This window comes from Somniosus microcephalus, chromosome 4, assembly GCF_052327205.1.
Source record: "Somniosus microcephalus isolate GS21.2 chromosome 4, FLI_Smic_1.0, whole genome shotgun sequence".
In the NCBI taxonomy this organism is placed as follows: Eukaryota; Metazoa; Chordata; class Chondrichthyes; order Squaliformes; family Somniosidae; genus Somniosus; species Somniosus microcephalus.
In genome coordinates, this window is record NC_140990.1 from 200,805,823 (window position 1) to 200,826,570 (window position 20,748).

A 20,748-nucleotide genomic window follows, 5' to 3' on the forward strand; every position below is an offset into this window, starting at 1 on the left:
GCTATGGCTGTCATCGAGTAAGACGATGAAGCTTTAATTTAAAAAGGTAATATGTTTGTGTGCATATGTGACGGATGCAGTAGTCCGTGCGATCCACATCTTAATGAAAGGAAGCTTTTCTAGTGTTCCATTATCCCATCTATTAAAAGGGAGAAGAAGCTGTACCTCCGCCCCATTAACCTGAACAGCAACTCTGCTTAATTTGGTTTCCTAATGGTTCTTTTGTCTCACTTTCTTTTTGCTCTTAAGCAGCTGTAGAGTGTGCCTGGTTGAATATAGGGTGCGTATATTTTCTTTTTTTTTGTTTTGATATTAAGTAAAATAAATGTGACACACAAACATTTTCAGATCTGTTGTGGTATTGATAGCACTAGGGAATATAACCTCTTAACAGGATCAGAAATGAGCAACATCTTGCCTAATGTTGACCTTTCCCCTCCCATATTTCTCATCAATAGTCAGACTTCTTGTTTTGAAAATGAGGCAAAGATACGATGGCCTTTTCATCCAGGTATAAGCACTAAATGTAGATGAGGGAGGTGGGGGTCAACAGTGCAGAGAAATACAAACAGAAAAGGAAATACAACAGGATCCTAATGGTTCTCTCTAGTGTGAACCATTTAGACCAGAAAGAACCCGGCCTGTGCTGTTAGCTAATCTCAGCTGGTGCAGCGGAAGGGGCACTACAGTTGTCCTTCTCAATCCCGGGTAGGGAGGGGAAAATAATCAATCACAATTTCCACTCCTTACCACTATCCAGTAACTGCTGGATAGTGTGTGGAAGTAACTGTTGCGTGAGAACAAGACCAGACTTGGCTGTGATATCCTGCATGACTATATAGCCTGCTGACACTATCCAGGCTCATACATGAGACACCACAGCATGTGAACCCCACTATGAGTTGGTGCATTCAGGAGGGGAGTAGAGGGGAAAAAAGCTAGACATGAAAGGAAAGAAAAGTATCAGGAGAAGTACTGGTACCTGGAAGACAAAGGAGGAGAAGCTTCACTGTCTGCTGTTCAGGTGCCAAACAGTTGGGGGAGGGAAGAATAGGGAATACTTTGCTATAGCGAGCTGAGTGCAAATTCCACCAGGCCACTCGTGTGCAGCTTCTCGTGACCAGTAACAGCATCTTTTGTCTGGTCATCTATGTGACCTCAAATTTAGAAAGACAAAATAAAGTGCTTCTAGGGGGAAAAAAATAACTTTAACAAGGGCAACGAAGCACAATATATCAGAAAATAGCATAATGACAGATATCACCAAGGACCGCCTAAAATCTCATTATTTTTGCAATAATAGTGATTTTTTTTTTGTTTTAGTGTAGTTGTGTGCTGATAAATGTGAGAAGCATCCGTGCTGTGGAATGAAAATTTTGACAACAGTGTCAGCTTCTAATACTCATTAGTCAGGTATGTTATGGACACAGGCTATAAGCTTTCACTGCACTGCCCCAGCAAGAACATTCAGTTCAGGTATTGCACAGGCCAAATACAAAATAAAGATTCCTGTGGAGAGTGGTCCAGAAAAGGCTGTATGGATGGTGCCTTAATTTCAACCCCAGAAGATTTCTTCTCTACCACACTTCTGTCATTTTTTCACTTCTCGCTCTAGCCACCATTATTGCATTTTCTAAATGAGATTGCCAATTTATACCAAATTGTGGTCAATTCTGTAAATCTTTCCTCTTCAAGTATTTAGCCAATTCTCTTTTGAAAGTTATTATTGAATCTGCTTCCATCACCCTTTCAGGCCGTGCATTCCAGATCATAACAACTCGCTGCTTAATAAAATGTCTCCTCAACTTATCTCTGGTTCTTTTGCCAGTTAACTTAAATCTGTGTCCTCTGGATACTGACCCTTCTGCCACTGGAAACAGTTTCTCCTTATATACTCTATCAAAACCTTTCATGGTTTTGAACACTTCTATTAAATCTCCCCCTAACCTTCTCTGCTCTAAGGAGAACAACCCCAGCTTCTCTAGTCTCTCTATGTAACTGGTCCTGCATCCCTGGTAGCATTCCAGTAAATCTAAGGCCTTGACATCCTTAACGTTTGGTGCCCAGAATTGGGCACAATATGCCAGGTGGGGCCTAACCAGTGATTTATAAAGGTTTAGCATAACTTCCTTATTTTTGTAGTCTATGCCTCTGTTTATAAAGTCAAGGAATCCATATGCTTTTTTAACAGCCTTATCAACGTGTCCTGCCACCTTCAACGATTTGTGTACATACACCCCCGGGTCTCTCTGTTCCTGCACCCCCTTTAAAATTGTACCTTTTGGTTTATGTTGCCTCTCCACACTCTTCCTAACAAAATGAATCACTTCACACTTCTCTGCATTAAACTGCATGTACTATAAGTCTGCCCATTTCATCAGCCTGTCTATGTTCTCCTGCAATCTGTTATTATCCTCCTCACTGTTTATGCATTGTTTCGTGTCATCCACAATCTTTGAAATTATGCCCTGTATACCCAAGTTCAGGTGATTAATATATATCAAAAAGAGCAGTGGTCCTAATACTGACCCCTGGGGGACGTTACCGTATACTTCCCTCCAGTCTGAAAAACAACCGTTCACCACCACTCTGCTTTCTGTCTCTCCGCCAGTTTTGTATCCACGCTGCCACTGTCTCTTTTAATCCCATGGGTTTCAATTTTGCTAACATCTATTATGTGGTACGTTATCAAACGCCTTTTGAAAATCCATATACACATCGACTGTACTACCTTCATCAACCCTCTTCATTACTTCATCAAAGAACTCAATCAAGTTAGTCAAACACGATTTGCCTTTAACAAATCCATGCTGGCTGTCACTTACTAACCCATATTTTTCCAGGTGACAATTAATTTTGCCTCGGATTATTGTCTCTAAAAGTTTCCCCACCACAGACGTTAGGCTGACTGGTCTGTAGTTGCTGGGTTTATCCCTTTCTCTTTTGACTGTACTTACATGAAGCAACTAGTTTCCTGACAGTATCAACATATGGCCAGTTGCACATCAATATCACCATCTTCCCAACACTACCCCCCCCCGCCCCACCTCCAGAACATGTGTTTTATGTGCTCAAGCACATTTGTCTCTCAGCCAATGTATTATATATTTCCCTCCAGCTGATCTATTTTGTTGAAGTCTTTCTCAGTTTCTTCCCATTGTTGATAATATCTCTGAATATGTAGTCACCATCCCTGGGTAAATGGCACGTTTATTTATGTACAGATTTTACCTTTTTATGACTGCTAGGTTCAGCCTGGCAATGTTCAAAACAATTCCACTGTGTAGACCAGCCCTCATAGTTGATAGAGCCTTTTCTGGACCACTCTCCACAGGAAACAGGCATTCTATTGGCATGACATTGAAACCTTTCGGGACAAGTCCATTCTCATTTCACCCCTGGGACAAGGCCAATTTGAGAATGGCCTAAACTAGAGACATGATCCTTTGCTTAAAATAGGGAGTGATGCTCGCATGGTGCGATATCACAGGTGTGCAGTCCTTGTAATGATGGTGTTCTTACAATGGTGTCAGCTGGAGATGATGAAGGAACAGAGATATATGTCGAAGCCAGGATGGTGTGTGATATGGAGGGGAATTTAGAGATGATGATGTTCCCACGACATTGCGGCATTCGTTTTTCTTTATCCCTTAATTATCCTTGTGACATGTGTTGACAAACCAATAATTATAACATAGTTCTGCATTCCAATTCATAAGTCTAAGGGCATAAAAATGGTTTATTTATAACAGCTGGAATTGCCAGTGGGACAGACACTAAAGTTTCAATATCTTACAATTAAGGTTGTGATAAATCCATGTAGTGAGACAAGGAACTCGAAGAGGCGAGGTATGAGGATTGATACGAGTGCTTTATTGAACGACTGCGAGACAACCAGGCAGGCCTGCTTCCAGGCATTGCACCTTTGCTGACCTTAGCAGGAAGCTAACCCCTGACCTTAACAAGAAGCAACCCCTGACCTTAGCAGCAGCATTGGCTACAGCACCACCTGGTGGATAACCTTAATCATAACATCCCAGATTACTATATCCCTCCCCCCTTCAGATTTCAGTATGAATTTCTTAACAAACAACCATTCCTAAGGGTCACATAAGAAGTCTCCATTCACCATGTTCCATACTTGATGAATCTAACAGGTCAGTATCAATCTCTCTGGTGGCTTGCGAGTCCTTTGTGAACGTCTGACAGTAAAGTCCCTGCTTGTTTGTGGTAAAGCCACCAGCTGCTCCTGAGCAGTGCTCGGAGTATCTGACTCTGCAACGATGGTTTCCTCTTGACGAATGGGTTCCTGTGGCATGGTCTCTGTCCCTGGTGGTGGCACCACAGATGCACTTGGATAACTGGGGGCAAACCTGTCCTCAGCCATTGCATCTGGAACCTTCATTTCAATTTCCCCTTGTCTGGTAAGTATCTGATCTACATGTCGGTGTACTACCCTACCATCACCCAACATGACCTTGTATGATACGGGACTGGTCATTGAGTCTATGAAGCCAGGAATCCACTTGGGTCAATAACTGAAATTCCTGGTAAGGACCGCATCTCCTTCTCCAAAACTTCGGCTCTTTGTTCTTTTGTCATGGTTCTCTTTTTGTTTGTTTTGTCTGTTTTCCATTTTCCTTTTTAGGTCTGGGTGGACAAGGTCAAGAGTAGAGCATAGTCTACGACCTAATAACATCTCAGCAGGAGAGAGTCCTGTGGTCGATTGAGGTGTTATTCTGTAGCTGAACAGAACCCGTGACACTTTGGCTGCTAAACTCCCTTCTGTACTTTTTTTCATCATTTCTTTAAATGTTTGTACGGCTCTCTCCGCAAGTCTATTTGAGGATGGATGATATGGGGCCGAGGTCACCTGCACAATGCCATTTTTTCTCAAGAACTCTTTTGCCTCTGTACTCACAAAACAAGTGGCATTGTCACTTACCACGATCTCCGGTAGCCCTTGATTACTGAAGCTCCGACGCAGGCAGTCTATAGTAGTAGTGGCAGAAGCAGAATTTACAGGATAAACATCCATCCATTTGGAATGTGCATCAATGATTATGAGGAACATCTTCCCCATGAATGGACCCGCATAATCTAAGTGCAATCTTCTCCATGTTTTATCCGGCCACTCCCAGGGGTGGAGAGGAGCCGCTGCTGGTGCCTTCCAGTGTTCCTGACAAGTGCTGCATATCTTGACTAGATTTTCTATCTCCTCATCTAGCTTTGGCCACCACAAGTAACTCCTAACCAAGGCTTTCATACGCGAGACCCCAGGATGACACTGATGTAGTTGCTCTAGGATAGACTGTCATGCTGGCCGTGGAATAATCACTCGTGCTCCCCACAACACGCAACCATCCTGCACACTCAGCTCTGTTTTCCTGACACTGTAGGTTGTGAAGTCAGCCCCTTCCGGATGCTGTGGCCATCCCCTCACCACATATTCTCGAACTCTAGACAGTACTGGATCTTTACCTGTCCATGTTCTTACTTGCTCTGCAGTCACAAGTGCCGTGTCAGTGTCCTCCAACATCAACACTCCGTCCTCTGGAGCTGCACGGATAGGTGTACCTGGCAGTGGAAGACGGCTCAAGGCATTTGCGTTCCCATGGTACTTGACTGCCTTGTAGACGATGACATACTCATATGCCCTCAACGTCACGGCCCACCTCTGGATCCGGGGTGACACCATCTGTGGAACTGCTTTCATTTCATTGAAAAGCGAGATAAGAGGTTTATGATCGGTGCATATGGTGAACTTCCTGCCATATATGTACTTGTGGAACCTCTGTAACCCAAACATTACTGCTAACCCCTCTTTGTCTAACTGGGAATAGTTTTTTTCCGCTGGTGTTAGAGTTCGGGACGTAAACCCGATTGGTCTTTCAGTTCCATCTTCCATGCAGTGTGAAAGAACTGCCCCCACCCCATAAGGTGAAGCATCACAAGAGAGAATGATGTCTTTCTCTGCATTGTACTGAACCAGCACATCCGACGACAGCATCAGTTTCTTGGACTGTTCAAATGAAACCCCCTGCTCCTCTCCCCACTGCCACTGTGTCTCCTTGCACAGTAGTTTGTGAAGAGGTGCTAACACAGTTGACAAGTTTGGTAAAAACCTGTTATAATAGTTCAGCAGTCCCAGGTAAGCTTTTAACTCAGCCACATTGGTAGGAGCAGGGGCGTCCTGCAGTGCTTGTACCTTCTCCTTGAGTGGATGGAGCCCGGTGGCGTCCACTCTGTGTCCCAGGAACACTGCCTCATTCCCCAGGAAAGTGCACTTACTCCTCTTGAGCCGGAACCCTGCCTTCTCCAATCTCTGTAGTATCTCTCTCAGCGTGCTCAGATGCTCCTGGTCGGTTCTTCCCGTCACCAGAATGTCATCCAGATAGATGGAAACATGTGGAATCCCTTGCAGTACACCTTCGATTGTCCTCTGGAAGATAGCTGGACTAGATGAGACACCAAACGGTAAGCGGTTATATGTAAACAAGCCCTTGTGTGTATTTATGGTGACATACTTCTTTGATTCGTCATCCAGTGTAATCTGCAAGTAGGCGTGACTCATATCCAACTTTGTGAATTTCTTTCCTCCAGCCAGGTTTGCAAAGAGGTCCTCTGTTTTGGGAATAGGATACTGCTCTAGTTTGGACACCCGATTGACTGTCAATTTATAGCCTCCACAGAGTCTTACCGAATTGTCTGGTTTTAAAACAGGTACTATGGGAGCTGCCCATTCCGAACATTTCACTGGCTCCAGTATGTTCTCTCTCAATAGACGGTCAAGCTCAGCCTCTACCTTTGGCTTCATGGCATAAGGCACAAGTCGTTGTTTAAAAAACCTTGGCGGTGCCTCCTTGGCTACATAAATCTTAGCTGGGGGGCAATTAAATGTGCCAAGTTCCTCCTTGAACACATTCTCATGTTCACTCAACACTTCTTGCAAAGCCAACTGTTTACCCGCATCTATTTGATGTACTGCTCCCCAGTCTAATTTAAGTTCTTTTATCCAGCCCCGACCTAACAGGTTTGGTCCGGTACCCGATACTATAACTACAGGTAGCTGTTCCACTGTGTCCCTGTGTTGCACAGTTACCTTAGCTGTACCTAATGTCGCTACTCGTTCACCTGTATATGTTTTAAGATGCAGGGAGCAAGGCTTTAACTCTGGAACTTTTGCACGGTTCCACAATTTTGAGTACTCTGCCTTGTTCATTATGGTCACGCCGCACCCTGTATCCACTTCAAAGTTCACCTTAGAGTCATTTACTGTCAGTTGCAATGTGATAGGAGCCACTTTTGGAATGTTCTCTAACATGCCATACATTATGAACATGTCCTCTTCTTCCTCAGCTTCCCCGCTGATGTGGTGTGCTCCATGTTTTTTCACTTCTCTCCCTTGGTTTTGCTGTCCTCCCCCTTTTGGTTTGGATTCCTCCACAGGTGATTTCGCCCTGCAAGCTCGTTTTATGTGTCCTTGTTTCCCACACTTGTAGCACTTTTCCTCCAGAAACTGGCATTCACTCACCAGGTGATCGCCCTTGCATCTATAACATGCCTTCACATACTCACGTTGTGGTTTCTGACGCATGTTCAACTTGTGCACAACAACCTGACCTGCAACTTGCGTAGCATTAGCCCTGTCTGAACCCTGTATTTCTTTTACATCTCGGTTCGCTGTCTCTATGGCTTGAGCAAGTTCCAATGCTTTTTCATAAGTAAGCCCAGTCTCGGATAATAATCTGCGCTGCATTCGGTCGTCCATTATTCCACAAACTAGCCTATCTCTCAGTATTTCCTTCAGGTTGTTCCCATAATTGCAATCTTGTGCCAATTTACGCAACACCGCTACATAGTCCATTACACTCTCTTCCTCTTTCCTGTTCCTTGAATTAAACTTGAACCGCTGTACAATCTCACTAGGCTTAGGGTTGAAATGTTCTTTTAGCACGGCCACTAATTCAACAAATGATTTGTCTCCAGGCTTTTCAGGACTGAGCAGATTCCTCATCAAACTGTAGGTTTGGCTTCCCACTGAACTAAGCAGAATGGCTTTCCTTTTTCCGGCATTTGCTTTGAGAAAATAACCCAACACTTCACAGTATTCCTCCCAAGTTTGTGCTTGAATATCAAAAGCGGAAACCGTTCCTACCGTGGCAGCCATGCTCTCTTCCAACTGGTAGCTAACTGCAGCTCGTGATTTTGTTGTTTAAACGTCCTGGCAGACTTCTCTTATTCAGGGTCCTGTTTTACCTCCTCGCCAAATGTGATAAATCCATGTAGTGAGACAAGGAACTCGAAGAGGCGAGGTATGAGGATTGATACGAGTGCTTTATTGAACGACTGCGAGACAACCAGGCAGGCCTGCTTCCAGGCATTGCACCTTTGCTGACCTTAGCAGGAAGCTAACCCCTGACCTTAACAGGAAGCAACCCCTGACCTTGGCAGCAGCATTGGCTACAGCACCACCTGGTGGATAACCTTAATCATAACATCCCAGATTACTATATCGGTCATCAAAGTTGGTCGTTGTTAAGATCAGGACAAGGCACTGTCTTTTAGCACAGGCTGGCTTGGTAACCAGAGCCAAGAGAGAGTCAAAGGTCTGTAATCTCTATTGCATCCAGGACTGCATAGGCTCCTTGTGATATGATCTCTAAACTTTTTTTTAAAAAGTTACTAAAACACATTTTCTTGTCATTTTGAGATTGATTTATCTCTTTACATGGCTCTTATTGAAATGTTAAGCAAATGTCAGTCTTGAATTAAACATAACTTAATTCATAAAATATACATTATAGATCTTGATGCATTAATTATATATATTAAATAATCAATCCATCTAGAAAGAATGCAAGAAAGATGGTTGTGGTGGTTGAAGGTCAATCATCACAGCCCAGGACATCGCTGCAGGAGTTCCTCAGGGCAGTGTCCTAGGCCCAGCCATCTTCAGCTGCTTTATCAATGACCTTCTCTCCATCATAAGGTCAGAAATGGGGATGTTCGCTGATGACTGCACAGTGTTCAGCGCCATTCGCAACTCCACAGATAATGAAGCAATCCATGCCCGCATGCAACAAGACCTGGACGACGTTCAGGCTTGAGCTGATAGTGGCAGGTAACATTCGCGCCACAGAAGTGCCAGGCAATGACTATCTCCAACAAGCAAGAGTCTAACCACCTCCCCTTGACAGTCAATAGCATTACCATCACCGAATCCCCCACTATCAACATCCTGGGGGTCACCATTAACCAGAAACTTAACTGGACCAGCCACATAAATACTGTGGCAACAAGAGCAGGTCAGAGGCTAGGTATTCTGCGGCGAGTGTCCCACCACCTGACTCCCCAAAGCCTTTCCACCATCTACAAGGCACAAGTAAAGAGTGTGATGGGATACTCTCCACTTGCTTGGATGAGTGCAGCTCCAACAACACTGAAGAAGCTCGACACCATCCAGGACAAAGCAGTCTGCTTGACTGGCACCCCATCCACCACCTTAAACATTCACTCCCTCCACCACCGGCGTACCGTGGCTGCAGTGTGTACCATCTACAAGATGCACTGCAGCAACACGCCAAGGCTTCTTCGGCAGCACCTCCCAAACACGCGACCTCTGCCACCTAGAAGGACAAGGGCAGCAGGCGCATGGGAACACCACCACCTGCAAGTTCCCCTCCAAGTCACACACCATCCTAACTTAGAATTATATCGCCGATCCTTCATTGTCGCTGGGTCAAAATCCTGGAACTTCCTACTTAACAGCACTGTGGGAGTATCATCACCACATGGACTGCAGCAGTTCACGAAGGCGGCTCACCACCACCTTCTCAAGGGCAACTAGGGATGGGCAATTGCCAGTGACGCCCACATCCCATAAACGAAAATTTTTTTTTTTTATATAGCACCTTTTACATCCTCAGGTTATTTTAAAGCGCTTCGTAGTCAATTAAATGCTTTTCAATTCTTGTTATCTAGGCAAACATGGCAGCCAATTTTCACACAGCGAGGTCCCACAACCAACAGTGTGATAAAAGATCAGATAATCTGTTTTTGGTGATGTTGGTTAAGGGATAAATGTTGGGCAGGACACCAGGAGAACGCCCCAGCTTTTCCTCAGAGAGTCTGTTGGGATTCTTGACATCATTTTGAGAAAGCAGATCGGGCTTTGATTTAACATCTCATTTCCCTCAGTACCAAACTGAATTATCAATCTAGATTATGGACTCAAGTCTCTGGAATGGGTTTTGAACCCACCACTTCTGATATCTGTACTTCCTGTCACCTTTTTGATTATAAATTCCTGTGTTCACATTTTTAATGGTAATTTTCTATGTAAATCGGTCGCATTGTAATTACAGTCTCTATCCAGAGGCGGTGCTACAGTGCCACCCCATGGCTGGAGGTTGAAATAACAAAGTGGACATAGGAATTTATAATGAAGATATAAAAATAAGGACAGAACGTTTGACTTTAAAATGAAAACTGAGTTACATTTGCACACCCTAGTCCAATTACCGCCCATCCATGAACCCTGCCTTATCTGAAGACTACACTTGGTCTTCACTCCCTGTTTCAACATCGCAGGAGAGTGATTAGCACTGCACTAAAAACTTATGTTTGTGCGCACGTTCTGTATACAAAATCTTACTTCTTATTATGTTTTTGTAACTTCTGTGTCAACTTTCTTCATTATAAATCCTTATGTCCACATTTACTGACTCAGGATTCAGATGATCTATTTTCCTCCCCATTTTCTTCCATCCTCTTCTATAGGCACTGAACCATGCTCGTTACACTTCCACCGCTGTCAGGATCCCTTCAGAAACTCACCTTGTGGCTAATCTTCATTTTTGAGACCAGAAGGTTTGTCTTCGGGGAGGGGGAGGGTGCATAGAAACAGGAGTAGGCCATTCAGCCCCTCATTTAATGACACCATGGCTGATCTGTGTCTTAACTCTATCCACCTGCCTTGGCTCCATATCGTTTTATACCCTTGTCTAGCAAAAATCTATCGATCTCAGATTAAAAATTATGAATTGAGCTAGCATCTACTGCATTTTGTGGGAGAGAGTTCCACATTTCTACTTACCTTTGCGTGAAGAGGTGTTTCCTAACTTCTCTCCTGAATGGTCTGGCTCTGATTTTAAGGTTTTGTCCCCTTGGTTTAGACTCCCTCGCCAGCAGAAAAAAAATTATCTCTACACTATCAATTCCTTTCAAAATCCTAAAAACCTCAATCAAATCACCCCTTAACCTTCTGTATTCCAGGGAATGTAAGCCTAATTTATGAAATCTCTCCTTGTAATCCAACCCTTGGTGCCTAAGTAATATTCTAGGGAATCTGCGCTGCACTGCTTCCAAGGCCAATATATCCTTTCTAAGGTGCAGTGCCCAGAACTGTCTACAGTACTCCAGCTGTGGTCTAGTCAGGGCTTTGTATAGCTGTAGCAAAACTTCCTCCCCTTTGTATTCTAACCCTCTAGTTATAAAGACTAACATTCAATTTTTGTATCTGACTACTACACGTTAGTGATCTGTGTACATGGACCCCTAAATTACATCGTTTATCCTGTTCTCACCCAATGTCCACTCGCTTACAGTAATGGTTGTAGTATTGGATTAGTAACCCAGAGGTCATGACTTCAAATGCTGTCATGGCAAATTGGGAAATTGGGAGCAAGTTTTGCTACAGCTAATCGCATAATGTGGACTGGAATCACATGTAGATCAGACAAGGTACGGGTGGCAAGTTCCCTTCCCTGAAGGACATCACTGAACCACAACGCAATAGCTTTTATGATCAAGTTACCCACATTCTGAGCACAAATTAAAAACTTGCCTTTTCCAGCAGGAATTACTGGATAGTGATCAGGAGTAGGAACTCGCCCAGGAACATTGAGGCCAATTGTAGCACCCTTGTCACTGCCACAAACGACTGAGGTCAACTAACTCTGTACAGACTGTGGATGACATGTTCATGGGTTGCAATTTATCAATTGAGAGAAGCCCTGAGATAATATTTTTGATATCTTCTCAACACCTGTACAAGATTATTACTGGTTTGGATAGGCTAGACGGGGAAAGGCTGTTCCCACTAGTTGATGGTACAAGGACTAGGAGACACAGATTTAAGGTTTTGGGCAAGAGATACAGAGGGGATGTGAGGATTTTACGCAGCAAGTGGTGATGACCTGGAATTTGCTGCCGACGGAAGTGGTGAAAGCGGAGACACTCAATGTTTTCAAGGGGAGACTGGATAGGCACTTGAGGGAAATAAACTTGCAGGGATAGAGTGGGGCAATAGGACTGACTGGATTGCTCTACAGAGAGCTGGCACGGACTCGATGGGCTGAATGGCCTCCTTCTGTGCCGTTATGACTCTATGATCTCATATGTTCAACGTGCAGTACATAGATTACTAAAACTGCACTAATTGTAGAAAAAGGGGAGATGGTTGTAGAGGGAGGGATGCCATGTGCAGGACGCAGCCATTATATAAAGCATGGTAGCCTAATAAGTCTGAAGCGGATGAAAGTGAAAGCACAGTAGACCTAATTAAAGCATGCCAATGTTGAGCCTCACTGACTTCCACCAGGTCAATACCAAAAACCCTTAACTAAATAGTTGTGCATTACAGAAGCAGCAGCAGCATGTTTACCACTCATAAAGTGTGCTTCAGAAATGCTCCATGCTCTTGCTAATGACTAATGACAAGCTTAACCTTTTAAATTCATGTACCTTTCAAAGCATTTTTATATACTCTTGAAGGTGAAGGATCTTAGTGCTGGAAAATTGAACACTCTCCATTTCAGGCTCCCAGGGGGCAATTTTGTGAATGGGGGCATGTTGGAGGCGGGACTGCTGCTTGTCGGGTTTTAGTCCTGCCTCCATCGATTTGTGGCCAATCCATGTTATTTTCCCTTGATTGACCTTGTTAAGCCGGCCCAGCGGGCTTAGCAGCCCAATTAAGGGAAAGTCAGTTGCAGAGCATGTCAACGTATGATGTTTCATCTGTCAAAAATGTTTGACAGATGAATTGTCATCGTTTGACAGCTCTGTGAAGCTGTCATACAGTGACATTCTCTGCGGTTTGATAAGGTCTTGCATACAAGACCTCATCAACCTTCTTTTACAGAAATGAGATGTTGTATCTGAGAATGCAACGGCCATCTCTCATCTACAACACAGATGTGCGAGAGTCTCCGCATACAAGCCGACTGAAGCCTGCAGGAAGAAACAAAGGTAAGTACACTTTTAAAAACACTTTGCACTTACCTCAGATACTCACCTCTGCACTCTTGCACCCATCACTTACCTTCACACCACACTTTTGCACCCCCGCAGACCCCCTACTCACCTCGCTGAGCTGGTGGGTTTTGGAGCCTTCGGGAAGCCCACACTTGTGAGGGCAAAAAGAGGATAATCCTATTTTCTGCCTGTTAACAGGCAGTCCTGCCTCCATACCCGCCTCCCTAGGGCTGGCAAAATCGCCCCCCTAGTTTCAGAAATGAGGGCCTAGAAATTGGGTTTTGGCTTAGCCAGGGCTTTAGCGCCGGAAGTTAGTGCCGGCGCTAAGTCCCCCTGCGCGCGCCAAAAATTCAGTAGCGCCGCGCCCAAACGGCTGCCGGCGCTACTGAAGGGTCTTAGCGCCTGGAAAAGGGCGCTAACTGCCGTTTAGCACCGCAATTCCGGCGCTGCGGCACCCGATGCGGTGCGGCAGGCTGGGGAAGTGCAGGCCTCCTCCTTCCGTTAAGGAGGAGCTGTCTGCACCCGGCCGCGGCCCGCGCAAATCTGTTTAAAAATGAGCCCGGCACCTCGGACAAGTGCCGGGCTTGCATCTGTTCCGGGGGGGGGGGGGGGGGAGAAGTCCGGGGAGGGAGCTGCGGGCAGGCGGCCGGCGGGAAAGCGGCCGGCCGCCGCGGGGCCTTTAATGCGCCGGCGCAAACACATGTTGGACTCTGTTGCCAGAGTCTTAGTTGCGGCTGCCACGGGCGAGGCGGCCGCAACTGAATTTCGGTGCTGGGGCCCGTCGGCATGGCAACCGGGACGCTGCGCACACCGATGACATCATCGGTGCCGGCGCAGCGCTACCGGTGCAACGCCGCTTTAGGGCCCCAGGGAATTTTTCAACGGGCCATAACTCTGGCGCTAGTCCCTCTAGCGCCTCAAAAGCGGCGCTAAGGCTAGTGAATTTCTAGGCCGAGCACTCTCATGACAGTTGTTAGACAAAGCACTGTTAGATGAAGAGTAAAGCGCCTACTCTGGCTCAGCAATGTTCTTCAGCCCTAACCACAGCACTCCCTTCTGTGATAGTGTGAAACTTTTCCATTTTGCATACCAGCTATCCCATGGTCCCCCCTGGATGAGACTACCTATTTAAGGATAGATATTACTGTTGCTGATGTTAGCTTATATTTATTTTAACCAGGCTAATGCCTCCATTAAGATAACGGAGAGGGAAGTTTGATGCTACCATATTAAACATTCGTACGATAACATCGGTGATGGTAATTTCCACTCTATCGTGCCTAATGAAAAGCAGTTTTGTGCTTTGAGCCAGTGTTCACTAAGAACTGAATTGAAACTGGAAATCTTGTTTCACATTGAACCATCAAAGCCAACAGACGGAGAAGACTTTCATGCCATCAGCCTGGGTGGATTTAAAATATCTTTACACTCGTACATTTTTTAACGTTTTCTATTATGTGTGTGGCATTCACAGCGCTCAGCAGCAGTGGCTCTTTGCAACATCACAACGACAGCTTTAAGGACCATTAACGCAACTGAAAAAGCATTGCATGACTTTGCAGAAGTAGATGGCCCAGTTAACGAACTTCTCACAAATCCCAGTTTGCACCTAAAGTCCAGTGAAAAAGACTTAAGTGTGAGCGAGGCTGATGAAGCATACAGAAAACTTGAGGAAAACGTAAGAGCAATGGTCTACCTCATAAAAGAAATATATATTAATATTAATACATATGAGACATCTTCCTGTTTCCTCACAGTTCTTTCATATTCAATAAATATATAAAGGGAAGGTCCGAATTGATCCATCCCTTTGTGGATGTGTACTGTGCTTAAGATGTTTACCAGCTAACTGCACCTCTTGGCATGGTACTTAACTATGCAGACCAGGAAAGACCCATGTTCCCCTCAACTATGCTGAGTTAGCTGACCTCAGACAAGGAAGGAATTGGGGCATTTCCATTTGCCTCAGCACCCTTTGGCTGTATAGCTCTCCAGTGATTCCCGCTGGAAAGTTAGTGCATGTGGACATTGGATCAGGCTTAACTGAGGTGGCTTCTGCGGTAGAATAACCTGGCAACACATTGGCCTGGAATTTGCTGTGGGTAATGACGGGGAAACTGTCAGTCTTCGCTGTTATTACCCCTCTAAAACTGACCACAACTTCAGGATTTAGCGCATGCACATCTAAATGCGGAAATCCTGAAGTTGCGGTCAGTCATTGGCTGCTCGGACAGAGACTGCGCTGTGCCCTTCCTCCCCTCCACATAGCCGGCAATCAGTGTAATCAGTGAAACTGACAAAAATTAGGGCTTTTCTACGGTAATATCGCTATTAACTACCCCATTAAAAGTTAGGCCTTTTGGAATATGCGTAACTGGGGTATTAACAGCATAATAACAAACGTTATGGTCCTGAAAAACTAATTTTTATATTTGTGGAGTGACAAATTTCTCCATTATAAAAGTTACTAGGTTTTTTTAAAAAATTGTTTTTTTTAAGTTTGTTCATGATATTTCAGGTTCTACCTTATCCCCATGTGAGAGCCCCAATCTTTATTTCGCTTTCTGTAACATTTTTAAAAAGTCCGGATAAAAGCAGCTTCTCATTTCCTGGTCTCCTGTCTATGAGAATTCTGCAACGTGATTGGCTGCTCAGACAGCTTGTTGCTGTCACAGCAGATCACACTCGGGATTCCCACTACAGAGCGCTGAAATCAATTGAACATCGAAAAAGGCAAACTTCTTGCCACAGAGATTGCGTGATCTCTTCGGGCAGCTTTCTTCGGGGCCAGCAACGAGCACCTTTCCTTCACCGCTGACCGATAATTCCAGGCCAATGTCTAGGTTGATGCATGGAGTAGTCACTTAGCAAAGTATTCAGGGTTACTGGGAAACTATACCCAAAGAGGGGAAGAAAATTAAGGATATTAGGATCTTTTATTTCCTAATTGAAAAGCACACTACAGAAGGTTTATCGTTTGATGCAAGGTAAACACTTGCCATGTGGGAAACACAGCAGCAATTAAACCTATCTTCTATATTTCTCCTATCTTCTATGTTTCTATTAAAGGGATCAAGGGATATGGGGAGAAAGCAGGGACAGGATACTGAATTTGGATGATCAGCCATGATCTCATTAAATGGCGGAACAGGCTCGAGAGGCCGAATGGCCTACTCCTGCTCCTATCTTCTATGTTTCTATGTTAAATGACAGGTTGTTTCCTGCTGACCCAGCAGATATCCCTGCCTGAAATTTTGCCAGTGCTCTTGACGTGTGCCTCTAGCATATGAGGTTCTGTCATAGACAGAAAGAGGGAGTAATTTGGCACATTGTGTTCCTGTAGGTGTATATGACAGCCAGCACAAATTACGGCCTGGAAAGGCAGCTGAAGGACCTGGAGGAGCGAGCACGAAGCAGGCAGAGTCACACCACCACAACAACAGACTCTGAGCTCTCAGAACTGGAAGACAAGGTGGCTTCAGCTGTTGCTAAGGTTCAATACACTGAAAGCGAGGTACAGTGTAAACCCCTACAGGTCTGAAAGACAGTTTAGCAGCTGCACGTTGAACCTGAGGAAGGATGGTGCCCCATCCTCAAAGGCTCAGTCGATAAAAACATTGCTCAGTGCATGTACAGAACAGGAAGGTTGCCAGGTTTGATCTGTGATCTGTGCTGATAGAGCTGGTCTTCGATGGTATGGTAGAAGAGAAACTGTAATTGGCTTCATTGTCCCCTGGATTAGCGAGGGGGCTAAAAAAAAATCAGGCTACGTTCTTATTCTTGATCACGATCCAGTGGCTTCTGCTGGAAGTGCACTTTCGTAGACATAGGATGAGGACAGATCAGGCTTGGCTATTATGCTTCGCACTTTCAAATAGTCTGCTAATTTCACGATCTAGGCAGGGTTTACTCAGTGTTTTTTGGTTGAGAGCCACAATCCTAATCAATGCCTTGCTCAAAGGCAACTCTTGAGTACACTGCACCACTCACTGATGGGATGGGGCTCTGTGAGTGCATTTCCTCACACAGTAAACTCCTGATTTCAATCATGCCATTGTGGGGAGCTGGCAAGTGGAGGTTGGACAGTCTACCACAGAAAGAGGGGAGAAAACTATAGCCCAGTTTATCATTAGTAATATTAGTGGATGATCACTTAAGGGGTTCGGATGACATTCCTCTAGCCACCTTTTTAATACAGTATTAACCCATTTATTTTAAATGGATCAATTAAAAATATTTCCGCTTCCACCACAATAACAGAGAAAAGTCACGTGATGCACTAAGTGTTCATCCTCGATATTGCCAATGGTAAATTCTGTCTTAAAGAACCAGATTTTTCTTTTAATTTGTTGTATTTGAATGGGTCCTTTTACTCCCTGTAATGAAGTTAGGTAACTCTGCCTCCTCATTGCATTTCCTTGCTTCCTTTGATTGGAGACCAAGCAAATGAAAAGGAACAGCACGGCATCTCAGTTTAGCTGGCATTCCACAACTGGGCATCAACAAGAACAGCTTGATTTTATTTAACGCCTTTAACATAGTAAACGTATAAAGGCATTATGGAAGGCCAAGCATCATAGGTGCAGGGAAGATGGGCTGCAAATGGTCACCAGGATGTATTATGAGTAGCATTGATCTAGGCTTTTTCATGAAGAGTGGCCTTTTAGCTGAGGTGACAGTGGGCTGTTGATGCTGATGGAACTGTACCCCATGTGTCAGTCCCCTCAAGAAAAGAGGTGAGAAGATAAATAAAAGAATAAAAGAAACCTGAATTAGATTGGATAGTGTAAAAGCTTTAGAAATGTGATAGGTTCAGATGAAATACAACATCAATAATTAGCTTATTTGTCATTTTAGTTCACAAATGGTAATCTACAAAACTTGTGGCAGAAACTGGAATAGGGATATAATTCCATTTTAAAAAATCTCTACTATCATCAATGTTACTATTTTCCGCTTGACAGTAATGTTCTAACACATCTCACTGCATGCAATGAACCCTATTTGGTGTGTTCAGTGCTCCTTGGTTTGTGCACGGTTGGTTACCAGAGTTGGTAAGTTTGGTAGGTACTGTAGATGTATTCAATTTCAGATTTGAGAGACTGTGAACATGAGTTGATAGATAGCATAGTGCCCCCAATTGTTGCCTCTGTTACCAGGACACTAAGACTAATTCTGACCTCTCCCTCATCTGGGTTGCCACCAGTGATGATAGCAATGCCTGCCAATCTTTTCCATATAGCCTCCACGTTCGATGCCTCATCCCCCTGAGATCCTGAATGCTCTTTCACCCCCACCGCTTCCCTTGATATAGGAGTCACTTCTTCAACCTCTAATCCACAGGCTGCAATCTGCTATACACTTCCTATTTGACCAGCCAGACGTCCGCTGCTAGAATTGGCTAAACCACCTCAACTGTACTGTCACTCCCTCTCCTTGGCCAACACTGTTTACTATTGCAGGGTCATCATGGAGAGCAAAAACAACTCCAAACTCCTCCTCTGGACCATAAACCACCTACTCAGTCCTCACCGCGAACCCTAAATATGAGAAACTCGGTGACTTAATTATGTCCAAAATCAAGGCTATTGGTATAACTGCTGCCTCTGAGCATCCCATAACTTTCCTTCTTTCCTTCTTCCAAGCCCTTAACCATCCTGTTCTCTGCTGTTTGCCCCCAATTTTGCTCTCAACACCTTCATCTCATCCATTAAGTCTTCAGCTGCTCCCTCAATTCACTGCGTTCCAGCTTCTAACACCTTAGCCTCATGATTGCAGATATGATGAAACTGTTCCTATCTGCCAGCTGCATCCCTCTCCCTTTGAAGACTAATGTTATCAAGAAATCCATCCTTCATCCCCTCCATTCTCTCCAACTTCTGTGCAAAATCCTGACATACATTGTTGTCTCACAAGTTTGCCTCCACTTCTTAATTGATTCCCTCCAAACTGGTTTCTGACCTGTCCAAGCACTGAAACCACACTGGTCTAAGTCACAAATGACATTTTGTGTGACAGTAACCATGGCTTTCTGTCAATTTTCCTCTTCCTCATTAGCCACTCCATCTTTGACACTGTCGGCCATTTCATCCTGCTCCAGCATCTTTTCTCTGCAGTCCACCTCCAAGGCGCTGCTCTCTCCAACTTAAATGTCTGAAAAACCAAAGCCATTTTTTCTGATCCTACTGGCACCCATGTGACTCTGGCAACCTCCCTTGCTGCCATCGAAGGCTTAGTCAAAAGGTACAGAACCTTGGCGTACTGCTTGACCCCTGAATTCACATTCCTTCCTCCCAGGCCTCTGCCAACACTACTGCAAAACCAGCCACCAGGAGTTACATGATAGCAGCCCAGAGTGACTTGTCTCACTCAATTTTTCTTCCATCCTTCCCTCGGCTCATATCCACTCCATTTCCACCTCAGCAATGTTGCTTCAGTTCGCACCTCTCCCCATCTGCTGCTGTGTTCATAATCTCCAGCACTCTTCTAAACCAGCCTCCTAGCCATAACTCTTACATGAGAACAGGACGGCCTGTCTTATTGCTTCAGAGGATGTGTATGCCTGGCATTCCCCACCAACACAGGCTTAGCTCTGACCAAAGACTCAGTCAGCCTATTGAGCCCAATCCTTCCACAGGCCACTCCATTATGGATTCTATGCATAACCCCCTGAAAGAAGGTTCTGATTTAATCCCCACCAAAGGTAAATCAAGCAAAACTACAGTATATTTATCTAACCTAATTTTCCATACTTCGCTAGTTGCCTATCTTGCTTACAAAAGCAAAATACTGTGGATGCTGGAAATCTGACATAAAAACAGAAAATGCTGGAAACACTCAGCAGGCCAGGCAGCATCTGTAGAGAGAGAAACAGAGTCAAAGTTACAGGTCATTGACCTTTCACCCCAACGCCGAACAGCCAGTTCTGATAAAAGGTCATCGACCTGAAACTTTGACTCTGTTTCTCTCTCCACAGATGCTGCCTGACCTGCTGAGTATTTCCAGCATTTTCTGTTTTTATTGCCTGCCTTGCTTGGTATTTTCTTTCATTTTCTCTCTAATTTTCACTGCCACGTTTTCCTCTCCTGCACACAATGATTTCTTGTTGGGGTACAGTTTTACATTGTCTTCCAGTATCTTGCCCAAGTGGTCATTATTCATGCCTGAGCCTTGATGGTGAATATGCACTGGCAACTGCAGCAGAATCTGATCGTGTTCTCAACTGCGTACTTTCAATGAGGCCACTGGATAATGAAACAGGAAACTTGGATAATATTCCCCTTCTGAGAGTAATAATAAAATGCCCCTACTGGCACCCCAACTATGAACAGCATAGTCGAAGGATCAAATCTAGGACTTTGGCGATGTGTATGGTTGAGCTACTTACTGGAGAAACTTATGGAGACATTGGGGGTGCTTTGGGTGACATTTTCATGGTCACCATAAAATGAGTACGGTGACTGTCCAAGGCTCAGAAATGTCCATTCATAG

At 44.6% G+C, this 20,748-nt stretch overlaps 1 protein-coding gene across 4 annotated transcripts in view; it reads left to right on the plus strand.

Moving 5' to 3' along the window:
* The window catches only part of LOC147120130 (melanophilin-like), a 278,087-nt gene that overhangs the window by 228,264 nt on the left and 29,075 nt on the right, over window positions 1–20,748 (plus strand). For all 4 annotated transcript variants that reach the window (XM_085985695.1, XM_085985693.1, XM_085985694.1 and 1 more), the window contains 2 exons: window positions 14,732–14,935; window positions 16,601–16,771. In XM_085985695.1, the coding sequence (XP_085841821.1) occupies window positions 14,732–14,935; window positions 16,601–16,771 (375 nt within the window). The remainder of the gene's footprint in view (window positions 1–14,731; window positions 14,936–16,600; window positions 16,772–20,748) is intronic.